At 50.7% G+C, this 15,644-nt stretch overlaps 1 protein-coding gene across 1 annotated transcript in view; it reads left to right on the forward strand.

Annotated features, from left to right (window-relative positions):
• CSNK2A2 (casein kinase 2 alpha 2) overlaps positions 1-14,293 on the forward strand; it is a 37,904-nt gene extending 23,611 nt beyond the window's left edge. The window contains exons 7-12 of the mRNA XM_053271024.1: positions 743-853; positions 2,192-2,293; positions 6,131-6,231; positions 7,504-7,652; positions 9,470-9,563; positions 13,872-14,293. Coding sequence (XP_053126999.1) covers positions 743-853; positions 2,192-2,293; positions 6,131-6,231; positions 7,504-7,652; positions 9,470-9,546 — 540 coding nt within the window. The 3' untranslated portion in view covers positions 9,547-9,563; positions 13,872-14,293. The remainder of the gene's footprint in view (positions 1-742; positions 854-2,191; positions 2,294-6,130; positions 6,232-7,503; positions 7,653-9,469; positions 9,564-13,871) is intronic.
• Positions 14,294-15,644: the final 1,351 nt, after the last annotated feature.

Genomic DNA, 15,644 nt, shown 5'->3' on the forward strand with positions numbered 1-15,644 from the left:
CGTCCATCTCCCACATCCTCCTAGCCATGCCTATTGCTACCCAAAGGCCAGGCAGTCTTGGTTTCCCCCTGCCTGCCTCGTCGGTACAGAGCATAGCCCACTTTTGCTCTCAGTGTTGACTCTGCGGAATGAATGGAGGAGGCGACGCCATTGTGTGTTCCTTGAAGAACTTATCCTCCCCCGCCCCCGGATTGCCAATATCCCTATCTGAAATGGGCTGTTGAGAACTTCTGGTGTTTGCCCCACTGGAGCCTCTTTGGCTGGGCGTATTTTCAGTGGGGGTGCTAAGCAGAGCTCTCTGCATGACAGACTTGCCAGCGCTGTCCGGGCACCCTCGGGAGGGGTCGGTGTGTGTGTGAGAGAGAGGCAGGAAGCCCAGCCTGTGCCCAGGAGCAGCACGTTCCTCTTCTGCAGAGAGTCTTGCTCTTGCAGCTGTCCCTGTGCATTACCCTTGACGGGGGCCTTCAGGCTTAGCTGTGCTCTCTCACACAGGCATGCAGCTGGTCCCCGTTTCTGGTGTCCAGTTAGCTTTTCTTCTAGACCACTGGTGGCTCTTGCTGAGCAAATTAGTCATCCAGCCATAGATTATCTGCCCCAAATTGCAGGGATAATTTTGCGAGGCTCAGCAGGTGAGAGGGTACTGAGGCACATCCTCGCCCGCGGCTGCACGAGCTCCGTGCAGAAGGCTGTGCATCTGACCAAAGGGTGGGGCAGACTCGTCAGCTCTCTTTTGTGTCCGTAGCTGCGGCTCATAGACTGGGGCTTGGCAGAATTCTACCATCCAGCTCAGGAATACAACGTCCGTGTGGCCTCGAGGTACTTCAAAGGGCCGGAGCTCCTCGTGGACTACCAAGTAAGACTCTGCCGCTGGCTGGTTTGTTTGTCCCTCTGCCCGAATGCTTGCATACGTCCCAAAGCCTCCATCCTCCTCTTCCACCCCGGGAAGGGGCAGCAGAGTGGCCGGAGGAGCGTCTGCCAACAGCCCAACTGCGGGGGGAGGATGTGCGAAGAGGCATCCTTGGCGACGGCTTCCATGCCGGGCCTCTCTCTGGTTCCCCTGGCCCAGGGTTAAGCACCCCTGGCTCTCCCGCTGTTGCTGAACTACAACTCCCATCACCCCCAGCCACAAGTTGCAGTGGCTGGGCATGATGTGAGTTGTACACTCAGCAACAGCGGGAGAGCCAGGGGTGCTACGCCTTCCTTGGAATCTGAAGCTGAGCATTCCTGTCAAGCAGGGAGGGAATTCTGCTCTCCTCCTACGCTGGGCATACAAGTTTGAAGATCCAAGATGAACAGTTTGGGGCCACCCCAGCCCTTGCGTTTGGCCCTCCCCGAGTCCTTCTTGATGTGGCTTTGCTCTCAGGGTGGCAGGTACTCTTTCACCAGCCCAGGCCTGGGACAGCAGGTGCGTTTGGCACGCTGAAGGAGTCTGCAAAGGCTCTCCTTTTTCTATCACCTCCATTTAAGGGCTTTGGAGCGGGAGCTTCGGAGGTGCTAATGGCTGCAGATGGGGCCTTAGTCTCTGACACTTTAGAAAGGAGTTTTTGTGTGTTTTTTTTTTAAAGGGCGCAAATAACCAGTGTGCTGAACATTGACTGTGCAGAGCTATTTCAGCAGGGGAAAATCACGGCAAGGCAGAGAGATTTCTTGAGGCAGAATGTTCCCTCAGCAGGCAAATCTTTTAACCAAATTGTGCTGACTGTTTAGCCCCACTAGATGGGACATTTAAACTGCTCATGTACACTGAAGGCCAAGAGCCCTACAAATGCTTTGTCTGGAACCTCAAGACAGGAGAGGAGAGAACTTCTAACGGGGTGGCAGGAAGAGAGAAGAAAGCTCAGGGTGCTGAGAGGGAAGGAGCACTCGGGGCGGATAGAGGGGATGGCCAGGCCTTGGGAACATCCACTGTGCTCGTGATCCAAAGCTGCCAGCAGTTCTGGGCCTTCCTTGATAGTAGCAGGGGGTGGTTGAACAAATGGGGAGCGCCTTCGGGAAGGCGGGGTGAGACCCAGGGATTTGCATTAAGGATTCCCTTCCAGATACAGGATCAAAGCTCCTTATATTGCGTTGCACATTGTGCATGTGTGCTTTTGAAATCCAGGTTGGGTGTTGCCTTTCTAAGGGACAGAATTGTCCGCAGCAACTGGAGTACAAGATTTTCTTCTCTCCCCTCCCCTCCCCTCCCCTGCAGATGTATGACTATAGCTTAGACATGTGGAGTTTAGGCTGTATGCTGGCCAGCATGATCTTCCGAAAAGAACCATTTTTTCATGGTCAAGACAACTATGACCAGGTGAGTCATGGTGGTGTGGACTAGCTTGCTGGGGAGGGGCTGCTTGTGGAGTGCGCCTTCTTTCCACATGCAGCATGGGATAGATCGGGCAAGAAATATGTTAAACATCTTGTCTGTGCCTGCAAGAAGGCTGCAGTTTGTAAGATGTTGCTACAGTTTCTCAACATGGTTGTGGTTTTTCCAGAAGACTTATGTTGAACTTTGAATTTCCAGCCTGGGGCTCCCTGTGCCCACAGAGGCCAAAGCAGTGGGGAGCTTGTTTTCGGTGCACATGTGGGAACTTACTTTTGGCTGGCTGGCTGCAGTGTGTTTCCCTTCTCCCCACCCCACTGGTGTATAATTTGACCAGGAGGCAATTGCGGTTGGCCTTTAGCATAATGCAGGGATTACTGGCAACTGCCCTGGAGCTGATGCCACAAAACACAGCATGCGCAGAGACCTAATTCAGGAGTAGAAAACATGAGGCCTCTAAGGCCTTCTTGTGTGGACTATTGATGGAATTCAGGAAAATGCATCCTGAAACGTCTGCTCGCATGGCTGCAGACGCATGGTTGAAAATGTGAGGCAAACATGAATGGGTCAGAAGAGGAGCCTTGCCTGGCTTCTCCATTGTTTGTTAAAACCCACTGAGGCATCTTGCATGCCGTCTCTTCCACCCACAGCTGCTACGAGTGTTGTCAAGCAAACGTGGGTTAGACGGGGTGACATCACATTTCCCTTTGAGGAGTAGCAGCTCATCTAAATGGCCCGAAGACTTAGAAAGTTCCTTTCTAAGCATGGATGCTTTATGCCTGGCCTCCCATCTTACTACTTAAGCAAAGCCAGTTGTGAAACATAGCTGTACCCTGAAATATTTGGAATGGCTCCTGCCAGAGGCAAAACTTGGAACCTGAGCCTACATTCTGCTGCCACTGTGCAGACCTTGGGATTGGGCTGGCAGCATCTTTAGCCTCACCTGTGAGCCCTTGGCAGTGCAGACTCAAACGTTCCTCATTTGCTGAAGGTTTTGGATGGGAGACTCCATGTGTGAGCCCTGTAAGATACTCCCCTTAGGAGATGGAGCTGCTCAGAGAAGAGCAGAAGGTTCCATGTTCCCTCCCTGGCAGCATCTCCAAATAGATGTCGAGAGAGACTCCTGCCTGTAACCTTGGAGAAGCCACTTGCCAGTCTGTGTAGACAGTACTGAGCTAGATGGACCAAGGGTCTGACTCAGTGTATGGCAGCTTCCTATGTTCCGATGTACTTTTGGAATATTTACATCAGAAGGAAACTTCAGTTATGCACTGTGGGCCATTCCTTCACAAACATTTGTAAATGGTGCATGTTGACTGCATGTGTGAGAAGGAAAGTTAAAGAGCTCTTACATAGGAAGTTGCCATATACTGAGACAAGCCATAGGTCCATCTAGCTCAGTATTGCCTACACAGACTGGCAGGAGTCTCTCTCAGCCCGATCTTAGAGATGCTGCCAGGGAGGGAACTGGGAACCTTCTGCTCTTCCCAGAGCGGCTCCATCCCCTGAGGGGAATCTCTTACAGTGGTCTCCCGTTCATATGCTTGGGATTGTTTTAATGAAAGGTGGTATATAAAATTAACAATTAATAGATAAATATGCAACCAGGCACCCTGCTTAGGTAAGGGGACAAGTCATGCTTGCTACCACAAGACCAGCTTTCCTCTCCTAAAAAGATCTCAAGTACAGAGCCAGGAAAGATCTTAGGGAACATAGGAAGCTGCCATATACTGAGTCAGACCCTTGGTCCACCTAGCTCACTATTGTCTTCACAGACTGGCAGTGCCTTTTCCAAGGTTGCAGGCAGTAGTCTCTCTCCCAGCCCTATCTCGTTGGAGATTTGTTTGCTTGTTTGTTTGTTTTTGCATTTATATACCGCCTTCTGTTAAAAGAAAACCCCAAGGTGGTTTACAAAAATTAAAACATACAATAAAAAGCAGTAAAAACATCAAGCTAAAAACAAGCATAAAAACAAGACAACAGATAAAAACACACAAAAGCAGCAGTAAAAAACGATTATGTAAAAGCCTGGGTAAAAAGCCAAGTCTTTAAAAGCTTTCTAAAAGCCGTGATGGAGTCTGAGGAACGAATGGCCACCGGGAGAGCATTCCAGAGTCTAGGGGCAGCAACAGAGAAGGCCCTGTCCCGAGTGCACGACAGCCGGGCCTCCCTCATTGTCGGCACCCGGAGCAGGGCCCCCTCAGATGTCCTCGTCAAGCGGGCAGCAACCCTTGGGAGCAGGCGGTCCCTCAAATACCCCGGGCCCAAACCGTTTAGGGCTTTAAAGGTCAAAACCAGCACCTTGAATTGGACCCGGAAACAAACCGGCAGCCAGTGCAACTCTTTCAAAATGGGGGTGATGTGTTCCCAACGGGCAGCTCCGGATAAAAACCCTCGCTGCCGCGTTTTGCACTAGCTGCAGTTTCCGGATATTCTTCAAGGGCAGCCCCACGTGGAGCGTGTTACAGTAATCCAGCCGCGACGTGACTAAGGCATGGGTAACCGTGGCCAGATCTGCCTTCTCGAGAAAGGGACACAGCTGGCGCACCAGCCGAAGTCGTGCAAAGGCACCCCTGGCCACCGCCTCCACCTGAGCTTCCAAAAGCAGAGCCGGGTCCAGTAGTACCCCCAAGCTGCGTACTTGCTCCTTCAAGGGGAGTGCAACCCCATCCAGAACCGGTAAAATCTCCTCATCCCGATTGGCTCTCCTACTGAACAACAGTACCTCCATCTTATCCAGATTCAATTTCAGTTTGTTAGCCCACATCCAACCCATCACGGCCTCCAGCCCCCGGTTCAGGACATCCACCGCCTCCCTAGGATCAGATGACAAGGAGAGATAGAGCTGAGTGTCATCCGCATATTGCTGACAACTCAGTCCAAATCCCCGGATGACCTCTCCCAGCGGCTTCATGTAGATGTTAAACAGCATGGGGGACAAGACTGAACCCTGCGGGACCCCACAGGCCAACGGCCACGGGGCCGAGCAGTAGTCCCCCAGCACCACCTTCTGGACCCTCCCCCCAAGAAAGGACCGGAACCACTGCAACGCAGTGCCTCCGATTCCCATACTCAAGAGGCTGCCAGGGAGGGAACTGGGAACCTTCAGCTCTTCCCAGAGCGGCTCCATCCCCTGAGGGGAATATCTTACAGTGCTGCTCACACTTCTAGTCTCCCTTTCATATGCAACCAGGGCGGACCCTGCTTAGCTAATGGGACAAGGCATGCTTGCTACCACAAGACCAGCTTTCCTCTCCTAAAAAGATCTCAAGTACAGAGCCAGGAAAGTTCTTAGGGAATATAGGAAGCTGCCCTATACGGAGTCAGACCCTTGGTCCATCTAGCTCAGTATTACCTTCACAGACTGGCAGTGGCTTCTCCAAGGTTGCAGGCAGGAATCTCTCTCTCAGCCCTCTCTGGGAGATGCTGCCAGGGAGGGAACTGGGAACCTTCTGCTCTTCCCAGAGCGGCTCCATCCCCTGAGGGGAAGATCTTACAGTGGTCTCCCGTTCATATGCTTGGGATTGTTTTAATGAAAGGTGGTATATAAATATGCAACCAGGGTGGACCCTGCTTAGGTAAGGGGACAAGTCATGCTTGCTACCACAAGACCAGCTCTCTTCCTGTTCTTGCTTGAAGAGGGATTTGGGTGCAGCTCCAAGCCCCGCTAGCACAAGTGGGCCAGGAAAAGGAGTTGCACACCCTCTGCCAGGCTCCTCCCTGTCTCTCTTGAGTTTGCAGCTCTTGCGCCAGTCTTGTCCTAGCAGCAGGGTGTGTGTGTGGGGGGGGGTGTTGCTGGTGTCTCACATCTGCTCTCTGTTGCAGTTGGTTCGCATTGCAAAAGTTCTCGGTACAGATGAATTATATGGTTATCTGAAGAAGTATCACATAGAACTGGACCCACACTTCAATGATATCTTGGGACAGTAAGTCTTTTGTGGCTTCTTCGTTTTGTTCTGTTGAGGTGGGGAGGGCTTAGCATGAAGTACGGGGTTTCTTTTTCCTTCCCTGGTAGAAAAGAACAAAGTGAAATTGATTTCAGAGCATGCCTATCCTGGAACCTGATCTTGGCTTTTTCTTCAGGGGACTATGGTGCCTAACGGCTGGTGGTTAAGCTTTCTTGTCGCTTCTGGGTTCCTCAGCATTGAATGTCATGATAGATTCTGTACTTTACTTCTCTCTGTTCCTGTGAGCTTTTGTTCTTGATGTTTTCTCTGTAATACTGCCCCCTGCACTTCTTATTTTGTGATGCCAGTAAATGGCTGAAAATAAGGGCAAGTGTGTGCACGTGTGTCGTGTGCACCTCAGGTGTCTTGCTGTGGCCCATAGACTAATATTAGTAACCCAACCAAAGGTTCCTTGCTCTGTCCCTTTTTTTGAGACACCAAATCCTCATCCTCCGTGTTGCAGAGAACATGTAAAGGCATCTTGATCTCAAGGCTTAGAAACCAGATAAGAAATAGCAATCTCTATTTATGGCTCTCTTGGTGTGAGCATTTCTAGTGGTCTAGAGAGCCCATTAAATAGGCTCTTGGTGATTTAAAAGCACGGTTGGTGAGAGGGAATTTGTCCCACTTTCCAGCCTGGCAAATCGAGTCTCTGTGCAGGAGCTTAATGCAGAACTATTTCATGTTCTCATAGCCCAGATGCAGCAGGCAAGTCCCACTGAGTGAGAATTAACATATACAAGGCATATTTTCTTTTTAAGAATACCCTGTGATCAGTGATATAGAGACCTTTACTGAAGTCACCTTAAGTGGCGCAGTGGGGAAATGCTTGACTAACAAGCAGAAGGTTGCTGGCTCGAATCCCTGCTGGCATGACTATGGGAAACACCTATACCCGGCAGCAGCGATATAGGAAGATGCTGAAAGGCATTGTCCCAAACTGCGCAGGAGGAGGCAGTGGTAACCCCCTCCTGTATTCTAACAAAAGAAAACCACAGGGCCAGGAGTCAAAATTGATGTGACGGCACGCTTTACCTTTACTGAGGTCAACTAAATAAACCATTTTATGAGAAGCAATTAAAAACTTGTTGCTGCAGGGCTGCTTCAGATGCATAGTTGTGTTCAGTCAGCAAAAATAACTTAAAAAAACACAAATGAAGAAAACCTGAAACCATCTTTCTGGTATCCGCAGCTGTACTTCTTTCATCTGAAGGTAGTGAAAATATACTAACTTCTCCACCCTCCTTGTAGACATTCACGGAAGCGTTGGGAGAACTTCATCCATAGTGAAAACAGACACCTGGTCAGCCCTGAAGTCTTGGACCTCCTGGACAAACTCCTGCGATATGACCATCAACAGAGGCTGACTGCCAAAGAAGCGATGGAACACCCTTATTTCTGTAAGTTTTGGGGAAGCAGGAATACAGGTGGGGCTGAGCTGGGAAATCAGCTCTCTCTAGTCTCATGGCTCTTCTTGTTAGGAATATAAGCAAGTGCTTAATACTTGTCGATAAAAACTGTGAGCAATATCAAAGCTTTTGTGTTACAAAAAAAAACCCCAAATGTTTTGGACCTTTGTGGGGAAAATACTTCAAAAAATATTCCACAGAAAATTAAACATCTCCATGCACGTTAATATTCAGGAGTATTGAGATAACGTGATGTGAATTTTTTGGACAACTTTTTAAAGAAGAGTTTTGTGCAGAATGTCAATTTTGGAAAATGCCAGATCTTCGAAAAGTGCCTGGTGGGAAGTTTACTGACAATTGCTTAGGGATAGCCATCGTTTGAATTGTGGGGGTTGTTTGCTCCTCTTGTCAGCTTCTTTGCATTGCTTCATGCAGGCAAATTGTAAGTGGAAATAACTGCATGGCTTGCCTAGGAGAGGATGGCAATTCAGGCATTTCCATAAAGAAGGCTCGTTTAGCACCCTCAGGACTGACTGCAGGTCATGGTGCTCCTCTCGGGCTCCCTGCAGTGAGGATGGAGCCTGTGGAGGGCTTTGGGGAAGACTCGAGCCGCAGGTGGCATTCCCGTGTGTCTTCTGCAGGAAGCCTTTCCAGGCAAGACAGCATGGATCCGACTCCTCCCCCATCCAAGCACCCGAAGGCGGGCAGCTGGACACCGGATGTTGTGCGTTCCCTGTGAAAGGCTTCTGGCTCTGATCCTGGCTGCCCAGAGAGAGCAGCCCATCGCTTTTTCCGGGGGGTCAGGACAAATGCTCGCCAGGCAGCCCTAATACCTTTGCCCTGTGAACAGTTGTCCAGTCCTCTCTACAGCTCACTCTGACTGAAGCTCAAGGAAGGCTCTTGAAGCCTGGGGGACTTCTGCCTGGGAGGGTTCCACTCCAAGTGACCTGGATGCAACTTCTGACTGGACTATTGTTTAGGCCAGGGGTGGGCAACCTGGGGCCCCCAGGTGGTGTTGAATTGCAGCTCACCTCATCCCGAGCCACAATAACTGGGGGCTGAGGAGGATGCTCAGCAGCAATGGCCTGAGTGCCTAAGTTTGCCTCCCCCTGGTTCATAGAGTGCCACAGATGTATCTGGCCAAGCAAAAATTCCAGGGAGCTTGCAATCTCACTATCGCCCCCCACTGGAGTATGGGATTGGGGGATGGAAAGGCAAAGGTGAGGTGGTGGGAAAGGCCGGGGTAACTGGGACAGTTGTGAACAGTAATCCCCAAAGCTCTTCCATGTGCTCAGGCTTCACTTTGGGATTAGGCCCAAGTGTCATGAAAAGAGTGGGTTTTGAGGTGAGAGTCGGGGAGGTAACTTGTACCTGCACATCTTTCTCCAGACCAGTGCTCTGTGGTTCTATAGAGAGACAGGCTGTTTGCTCTGGGGTCCAGACCTCACTTGACTCTCAGCTGCCAGGGTTGGCCCTTGAATTGGAACAAGGTTGTACTATAGGCTTTCTCAGGGCTGACGTCCACACGTGTGTTCTCCCTTTTATGCCTCATCCACTCAAAGGAGTGCAAGACATACACCAATGCCCAGTAGTCTCTCCCTGCAAAACTGCTATGTGTAGCAGGTCTCCCCGGGATGTGAGGGTGCTGGGAATGGGAGGGCTGCCAGTGGAAGAATCCCAACATGGTCTCTAGGGACTATTAACTGGGATACTGCTGCTACTCTGAAAGAAATTGGTGAGCAACAAGGCTGGCCTTTGGGGCCCAAGTAACTTGTCGTCGTCCTCCTCCTCCACCCTCTCTCCTGCAGATCCAGTTGTGAAGGAGCAGGCCCAGCCCGGCTCTGACAGCCCTGTGCTCTCCAGTGGCCTGACAGCAGCACGATGAAGTCTGGGAAACGACGGGTAATTCCAGAGGTTTACAAATCCAAACACACCCTTCAGTCACCCAGGGAAGGGATGAACCAAACCCCTGTATACTCGGCAGAAGCCTCGTCTTGAAGTGGGTTAGGGCTTAGCCTCCCATTCTCTCCAGCACTTATGGCTACCCTAACTTTCTCCTTGTGTTACCAAAGCCCTGATCCAAAAGGTTGTGTGAGATTTGTATGGAAATAAGGGTGCGTCCCAAGGTCTGCCCAACTGGCTCTGGGTTGATTCTGCAGTTTCCTGCTCTTCCTTTCCTAACCTGCCATTTCCTCTGTTCTTCCATTGGGCAACCTTTTTATTCTCTCCCCTCACATGTGCCCTTGCACACATGGGAATGTAGCATGCACCCCATAGAAACAAGTGCTTGTTGGGTCAGATCTACGCAAACATAAGCAAATGCAAGTCTGTAAGTGGTGGGTGTCAGCCCTGCTCTTTCCAGGTCTGAATTTGGCCCTTTTATTTTTCTTCAGTTTAAATAGTAAGAAATGGTTAGAACCAGTCAAGAGAATGTGCTTCAAAGAACATTCCGAGAAGGGAGCCTTGGGGAGAATCTTGGTACCCCTCCCCCCTTCCTGGTGGGGACATTCCTGCCCTAGCAGGAGGAAGGGTGGATGAGGCTGAGAGAGGTTTTTTTTTTTTTCCGGGCAAGGCACATCCTTGTCACTAGAAAAGCCAACCAGGCAATCCCAGCCATGTGCAGATTTAGACAGGCTTGGATCCCAGCCGCTTCGCACATGAGGAGAAGCAAAGTGGAAGCGTGTGGGCAAGAAGACTAGTGGGGAGATCTGGAGCCAGAAGTCGCGGGTCTGTTTGGAAGTGGAGTGCAACGGCCTGACTCAGGATTCAGTTCCCTCTCGCATTGTTACAGGCCCAGCCCAGGGTTGGAAGTGTTGGGGTAGAATCCTCTGCTTTGGGGCACAGGGTGTGTGAGAGACTCCTTCAGTTTTCTTATTGGGTCTCGTGTGAGGCCCCTAGTTCAACCCCATCTTTGGGGGGATTATATTGTGAGATTCTGGTGACCTCATAAACCTAAATCCACACACTTTTGTCACCACGCCTAAATGCAGACTTTTCTTTCTGTTCCATTGTAAAATATTTAATTTTAAGTAATAATGTTAGACTGTTTCTCTTTGAAGCATCTGTTTACATTCCACATCCCAGTAACGACATGTTAGCATTGATATCAGGTCAGATCCATTTGTACAATTCACTGGAACCAATAAATCTCTCTACATACCAACTTGTGTTGTCATCCATCTAGTCTCTGGGAATTCCTCAGAATAAAATAACAGACCCAGGGGCCAAGACATCATTCTAGGGCAGGGGTGCAAAAACCTGGGCCTTCCAGCTGTTGTTGGGCTACAAATCCCATAATCTCTTGACTGTTGACCACGGTGGCCGCCAGTGATGAGAGTTGCAGTCCCAACCACAGCTGGAATGCCAGTGTGATACACTTCTGCTGTAGTGTTTTGGAGGGAAACTACCTTGGTATCCTTCACTTTTAAAGCAAAAGCGTTCAGTAGAGTATCGGATGTAGAAGTGAGAGGTGAGCGTGCAGGTCCTAACTCGGTGGTTGAGTGGGTGTGGTTGTGCTTTCCGCTTTTGCTCCCAGTTTGAGACCTCGTTTTACAGTTGTTGTGAGTATAAATGAACAAAAGAGATCCCTAAATTTTATGGGTTAAAACGCAAATGTAGTGTGTCTGATCTCTGGTGCTTCTCAAAGTATTTCTCTGTGTTACTTCTGCCCATCTGGCCATTGCTCAAAGTGACTTTATATCAAGCAGCTTGCTGTTGGCCACCTAACTGTTTAATGAGCTGTTTTTCAGGATGGCATTTGTGGCATCTAAACAGTAATGAATCTGAAGAGACTCTCTTCATCCAAAAGTCTTGCGGCTGTGGAACTATATTTAAGGTCCTGCAGACAGACTATTTGCAAAAGGTTGCAGTATTCATAGGGTGGAATCATCTCTGTTGCTTCCAGTTGCTCTCCACTAACTATGACTCATCCTTGCTTAACCCATCTATCTCCTGCCATTGCACCTATTTTGAGGAAGAAAAAACCTTCGTGCAAAACTAATTTTAAACAATCTTAATAGCAAGTTCAGTCTGACTGCTTTATTCAGAGTGCAAAGCAGAATTCAAAGGAGCAGCACCAAGATGCTTGCATAATATAGCTTATTGGCATATTTTGGATGCAGAATTGGGGTTGCCAGTCCTTGAATTGCAGCTGTGCTGCACGTACTTGGAACTTGTGAAAGCATCCTCAGAAAGTGAAACAGGGAATAGTTCTTCTGAAGCATGAAGTACCACCTGCTGCTGCTCTTCCAGTTTTTGGATGCAAAGATATTGAGTGGCTTTTGAACATGGATAAGATTCCCCCTGCCAATGATGAGTGGGGGTAAGGGGAGCTGAGCGTGTCCTTGTTTTCCCATGAGTAGAAAGCAAAGTAAGAGGGGGAGGAAGAAGGCAACTGGGGCAGAGGACTTTTCACCCTACCTCATTGGAGAGCTGGATGCAGCTGCTGGCTAGGACAGAGCCCTCCCTCCTCCGTCCCAGCTGCTGCGTGGCAGACACTCTCTTCATCCCCCTCCTGCCCTGTTTTTTACTCTCAGATGACTGGGAAACAGTTTTCCAGCCCAGCTCCCGAACTTGGGTGGGACGTTTCTCCTCCCCCCTCATCCGCACGGTGTGAACCAGCCTGCTCTCGGGTTGCCGCCCTTGCTGGCTTACCCACAGCGGCTTGCCGTCTTATCCCCATGTTGTAGATTGGAGTGGGGGTGGGGAACACAGAGCGGAAGAACGCCTTGCCTCCAGCTACTGCTCGATCTCAAGCAGGGCTTCCTGATTGTAGCTCAGTCTCCTCGAGCTCTTGAAAGATGGCGCCAGGCATGGGAAGTAATGGTCCAAAAAGAGCACGGAGGGGGGTGTCTAGGGAAGTTGGGTGAGCAGTCCAATACCAAATGGCATCCCCTGGCACTTCTTATCACTAGGAGCACAGCCTGGGACAGGGGTGATCACAGAGGGGGGGGGCCCTGGCACGGGAATTGCGTGCCTCCTTGTTCCTTAGTTCAATGGGTGCCAGCCACCTTTGGCAAGTGTGCCCTACCGCACGTCTCCTCTAGCCCACAGAGCTGCGAGCAGGTACTGGCATAGTCCTGGGGGAAAGTTGGCTCTGTGACCTGTAACTAAGCCAAGGGCCCCTCCAAGTCCCACTCCCCACGGCCAGGTCTCCCATATCTTAGCTGCAGCCCAAGAGGCACCTGCTATGTGTAAAAACCTCTAGGCAAGTCTGCTCTGCTCTGTGCTGCTAAAAAAATAACCTTCGCCAAAAAAAGCTTGGTTGTCTGTTTTATGCAGATGCATAAAGCTGCTCTGGTTTTGCTAGTCATGGGGAAGACAAAGAGTTCTGTGGTGCACTGAAGTCCTTGCTGTCCCCTTAAAATTGTAGCCAGCCCTCTTCTAAAGAACACAAGGAAAGCCCGGCTGGATCAGGGCAAAGGGCCATCCGGGCCATCCTCCTGCTTCAAGTAGTGGCCATCCAGGGGCCTCTGGGAAGCCCACAAGCAGAAGGGGGAAAGGGGGCAACTGCCTAGAAATCGTTTAACTACACCTTGTGCAAAGAAATAATTCCTCTTCTGTCCCTGCTGCCTGCTTTCTGTTCCTCAACCAGTCGGTCCATAAGAGGGCCTGTCCTCTTACTCCTTGGCTGCTCTTCATGGCTCCTGAGATTTCTGCAGACCTTTGCGCACACTCACACTCTAAAGCAAATGTCTTGTGGCCATAAAAACCTAGGAACTTGCTCTTTTATTTTAAAACCCACCAACCCTGGAAACTGCTGTCCTGTGGAACTGCAGCATGCACACCGTCCTGCCTCTAGGTGGCTCTGGGGAAGGGGCTGGATGGCCTTGGTCTCCATGGGGAAATGTCAGCATGGGTTAGTTCTCCCAAAGGCAGCTGGAGGAGGTGCACTCTCCTGTGGACCGAGCAGTCCATGGGGATGTAGTCCTGGGCTTGCTGCCTGGAGGAGTTGCCTTGCACTGCCACAGACTTATTTGTTGCTCGGGCTCAGTGATCCTCAGACTCGGCACTCGGTCCCGCAGTCTTGGTTCCCTTCTCGTGGGGGCAGTGCCGTCTCCTCCAGCCCAGTAGGGGTCGGGCCAGCGGGCATTAAGCCTCGCTTGCGCAGTGGCTTCTGTGCTCTTCTGGGCCTTCACTTCCCCATGCCGGCTGCACGGTGCCTTCCGACCCCAGCTTTGCGTTTGATGCACGCTTCCCGTCTCTCCCTAGGTCTGTCTGATGCTGTTCCTCCCAATTTTCCATAAGCAGAACAAACGTCTTATCCGCTTGTGTACAGAGATGGTGGTGTGTGCAGCTTCCAGATGTCATCCCAGTGGCGGGTTATGGGAGCGGGGACGGCGGCAGCGGCGGCGGCAGCTGATGGCACCCGGCAGCGTATAAAAACACAAACCTTAACTTCAGCTTGTGACTTCCCGTTGACCTCTTCCAGACCAAGAAAGCATGGAAAATGTGAAGGGTATGCAAAACCGTTGCTGGCTGAGGCGGCTTCCCTACACCCAGCCCAGCGTGGGACATTCTGACAGCTGGGCTCCTATTGGCAGGCTGGGGGAGGAGGCGGGCTCTGTGGCATGATGGACAGTTCTATATTAAAAGGATTATATATATTATTGAATAAAAGTTTTAAAAGTAAATATGTATGGAAGGTCTTAGGGATGGAGGCAATCGTGTCACGAGGGCTCTTGCTGTGGGGCTGGAGCCAGGCCCTCTGGGATGTGCTTGGATGTGCCTTTCTCCCTGATGCTAGAGAAACAGAGTCTCCATCACATTTTTAGTTGAGGTTTCCAAAGTAAGTGCAAAGAGCAGAGAAGCTTCCAGTTAAGTCCTTCGTAAGATAATCAGAAATCCAAGCCAAGCTTCTCCCTTTATTGTGGCTAGAGATGCTGGGAGTTGTAGTTCAGCGACATCTGGAAGACCACAGGTTGAGAACCCCTCCCTTTGGGGGGGTGGGTTTCACACCCTGGCTATCTCCCCCAACCCCCCTAATCAGTTGGCAGTGAGATGGCTGCAAGTTCAATATATCCAAAAGAGAAAGCAAAAATGTGAAAGGGCAACACTGTAGGATGCGGTCTTTACCCTGAGTTGGACCTTGGGTGTGTAGCCTGGTATTGTCTCGACTGCAGGGTCTCAAGACAAGAGTCGTTCCCAGCCCTACCTGAGTTGGCCAGGGGTTGAACCTGGGGCCTTCAGCATGGAAAGCTGCTGTTCTGTTGGGAGGGAGTAGAAGGAAAGCCCCAGGGTGGTTCATATAACTGTCCTCAAAATCGCCTGCAAAGGTCCCCCAGCTTTGCTCAAGTCTTACATCATATTTATATAGTATATTTCCTTTTCAGCTGCTAACTTGTGGTTAAACTACATGTGACACCATAAAAATCTGTGATGGGTCGCTTGGTTTTTTCCTTTGAGGGAAACAGGTGGGGGGGGCGGGTCCAGTAAATCAGATTGCAGCCGCAGTGCTGGGGGAGGTGTTTTGGTGCTTGCCCTCTTCTCCTGGCTGCTTTCTCACTCATAGGGAAAAAAATTGCCAACCCTGCAGGTAGGGCAAGCAGCAGGCTGGACAGTTGCCTGGAATTGTGTGGCTTGGCCTTCAGAAGACTCACAAAGCTAGTTCCTGGCTTGTGGGGAGAAATGGTCCAGGCAGTGAAGCAGAGCTGGTTCCTTGGCAACAAAGACTGCAAGGAGGGTGGGATCTTGAACACAACATGGTTGCAAGGAGCCAGAGTGGAAGGGCTGCCTCCCTTCGCCTTTTCCTCAGGGAGCCCTTTTTCTGCACACCCTGAGTTCACAGGCTGCCGCCAAGCAGCTTCTGAGGTTTGGGTCACCTGTTGTGCTGCACTCCGGGGTTTCTGCCCAAGTGGGTGGGGAATGTGCTGGGTGCCCATTCATTCCTCCACTTCATCCCTGAGGGAGACGTCGTCGTCGTCGTCGTCGTCGTCGTCGTCGTTTTCTTCATCTTCCTCGCTGCAGGGTAAACCACCACCAAGG

This window comes from Hemicordylus capensis, chromosome 9 (genome assembly GCF_027244095.1).
Source record: "Hemicordylus capensis ecotype Gifberg chromosome 9, rHemCap1.1.pri, whole genome shotgun sequence".
NCBI classification, from domain to species: domain Eukaryota; kingdom Metazoa; phylum Chordata; class Lepidosauria; order Squamata; family Cordylidae; genus Hemicordylus; species Hemicordylus capensis.